The following is a 2,253-nucleotide window of genomic DNA, read 5'->3' on the forward strand; positions in this document are numbered from 1 at the left end:
AAAAGGGGGGGGGGGGGGTCTATGAGTTTTCTACTTGAATTATCATCAAATATTTATCGAAACCAACATCAAAATATGAGTTGTTTACTTTTCCTACATGAACGAGGGTGATTGTTCAAGTAAAAAGGGTGAACAACTGATAGTTGAGGATTATTTCGATAAACCTTTGATGATATTCATGTAGAAAACTCACTTGATAATTTAAATATGAAATTCAAAAAACTAAGATACAAATTGTTTAAGAAAAGGCTCATCTATGTCATTATTTATTAACTGAAATTGACATAGATAAGTCAAATTTTTAACAGATGAAATAGATGAACCTTTTCTTTAACGTTTTATGACATATTTGAACCTTTTTCCTTCTAAAAAAAATGAATCTTTTTTCAAACGAAAATAAAAACGGAAGAAATCTTACTATCCCTTAGAGTCATTTGGTTGCTTGTTTGCCTTAAGCATATCATCCAATTCTTGGGCTGTTAATGCGTTTCCATTTGAACGTGCATGTTTGCTGAATATCTCTTCAAATTTTTCTTGAACAAATCTTCAAAATGAAAAAAAAAACAATTTTTAGTTCTGCTTTTTAATATTATTAATTAAAATGTATAATATAATGTAGGAGGACTTGTAACTTAATTAGCTACGTTATAATTTCAAATTCTGAACGTAATAAATGATTTTAATTCGATATATTTAAAAATAAAATAAAATAGAGAGACGGATCCATTATTCCGAGGAATGTGTTTACCTTCCTTCATTATCGTAGACCCCACTGTCACTGGTATGTTTGGCAAGTTTGATGTTTTTCACTTCAATAGGAAAGAGTAAAGAAGGCCCTTTTCCCTGTATTATTATTCAATATTATACCGGTAAAAAAACGCATTAATTCTGAAATTTGTGATCTTAAACATATTATATAGTAATATTTTGTGTAACATTTAATAAACAATGTTATTTTAAATATTTTTGTATATAATTTAGACAGATATATGAGACGTGGAGGTAGTGTGGATCGATACGGTGTGAATCGGAGCTACAGGAGTGGGAGTGGAGTGAAGATGATATGTATTGAATAAAAATAGACTATGATATAATTAATGTAGAATGACACTCGTGTAATGTTTTCTTAGAAAAATATTTAATTAATTTTTTGACCGATCAAATATGAAAAAATTTAAAATTCATCTGAAGCAAGGGAGAAGCTTTATCTAACATTAGAAAACACAGTAAAATTAAACTTCAAATGAATTAAATAATGACTTGATTGATCAAACACATGCATGCAAGATAAGCTTTTTCTAATGACATGATAAGTATTTTATATAATTTAATTTTGGCTTATAATATATATGTGAACGTAACTTTGGATAATTGTGCACAACTCGGAGATAAAAAGTAGGAGAATAAATTCATTTAAATAAAAGAGATCTTGATAGAATCATTTCTCGATTTGTTCGTGTCATTTTTATATTAAGCATCTATTTTTTTTCTTTTATAAGTTTGAAATACCATACTTCTATAAAAAGTTGGTTATACTATTGCTCCACTTTGGCAACATTAGGGCCCATTTCTAACCATGCAAACCACTTCTACAAAAACATTTTAGAGAATAATAATACTGTCTCCGTCCATAATTGTTTGACAGATATACTAAAAATAGATGTTTAAAATTAATTGTCAATTTAAACAATCAAGAAATAAATAGTTATTTTTTTCTAATCCTACCCTTAATAATTACTCCATTTTGTTCAATTGAAAAGTTATGTAGACTTTTGATACTCTTGGTATAGTAGGGTTATATTAGTCAAACTACACTTTGTATTAAATTTTCCTTGAGAAGGTGCATGACCTTACCCTGACAAACAATTGTGGACCGAACGAGTACATGAATAGATAAAATTAGAATTTTATAAGGATAATTTTAAGTTATAATAATTGAATCTATATTTAATGTGTATATATATTAAATAAATTTAATAACATGAATATATTATTTAAAATAAATCTATTAAATTTGACCAAATCCACAAATATATTACTTACTCAACACTTGTTATGAAGTGCATTTTTTAATCCAAAGAGTAGAGTAAAAGGTAAATTTAGATTTTCGATTTGATGAAGGATTCAACTAACCTTAAGAGTTTCGATACAAATTCAAATATATTTTACGTTAAAAATAATAAATTCAGATGAATATGTCGTCATCATCTACGAGCTATTGTCTTTTCCTTTACTTCTTTTCTATTTACACCC

At 27.2% G+C, this 2,253-nt stretch overlaps 1 protein-coding gene across 1 annotated transcript in view; it reads right to left on the reverse strand.

Annotated features, from left to right (window-relative positions):
• Nucleotides 1-2,253, reverse strand: part of LOC107015940 (probable peroxygenase 5) — a 5,101-nt gene that overhangs the window by 631 nt on the left and 2,217 nt on the right. Inside the window, exons 4-5 of the mRNA XM_015216392.2 lie at nt 749-843; nt 419-544 (exon numbers count right to left, since the gene is read on the reverse strand). Coding sequence (XP_015071878.1) covers nt 419-544; nt 749-843 — 221 coding nt within the window. The remainder of the gene's footprint in view (nt 1-418; nt 545-748; nt 844-2,253) is intronic.

This window comes from Solanum pennellii, chromosome 4 (genome assembly GCF_001406875.1).
Source record: "Solanum pennellii chromosome 4, SPENNV200".
In the NCBI taxonomy this organism is placed as follows: domain Eukaryota; kingdom Viridiplantae; phylum Streptophyta; class Magnoliopsida; order Solanales; family Solanaceae; genus Solanum; species Solanum pennellii.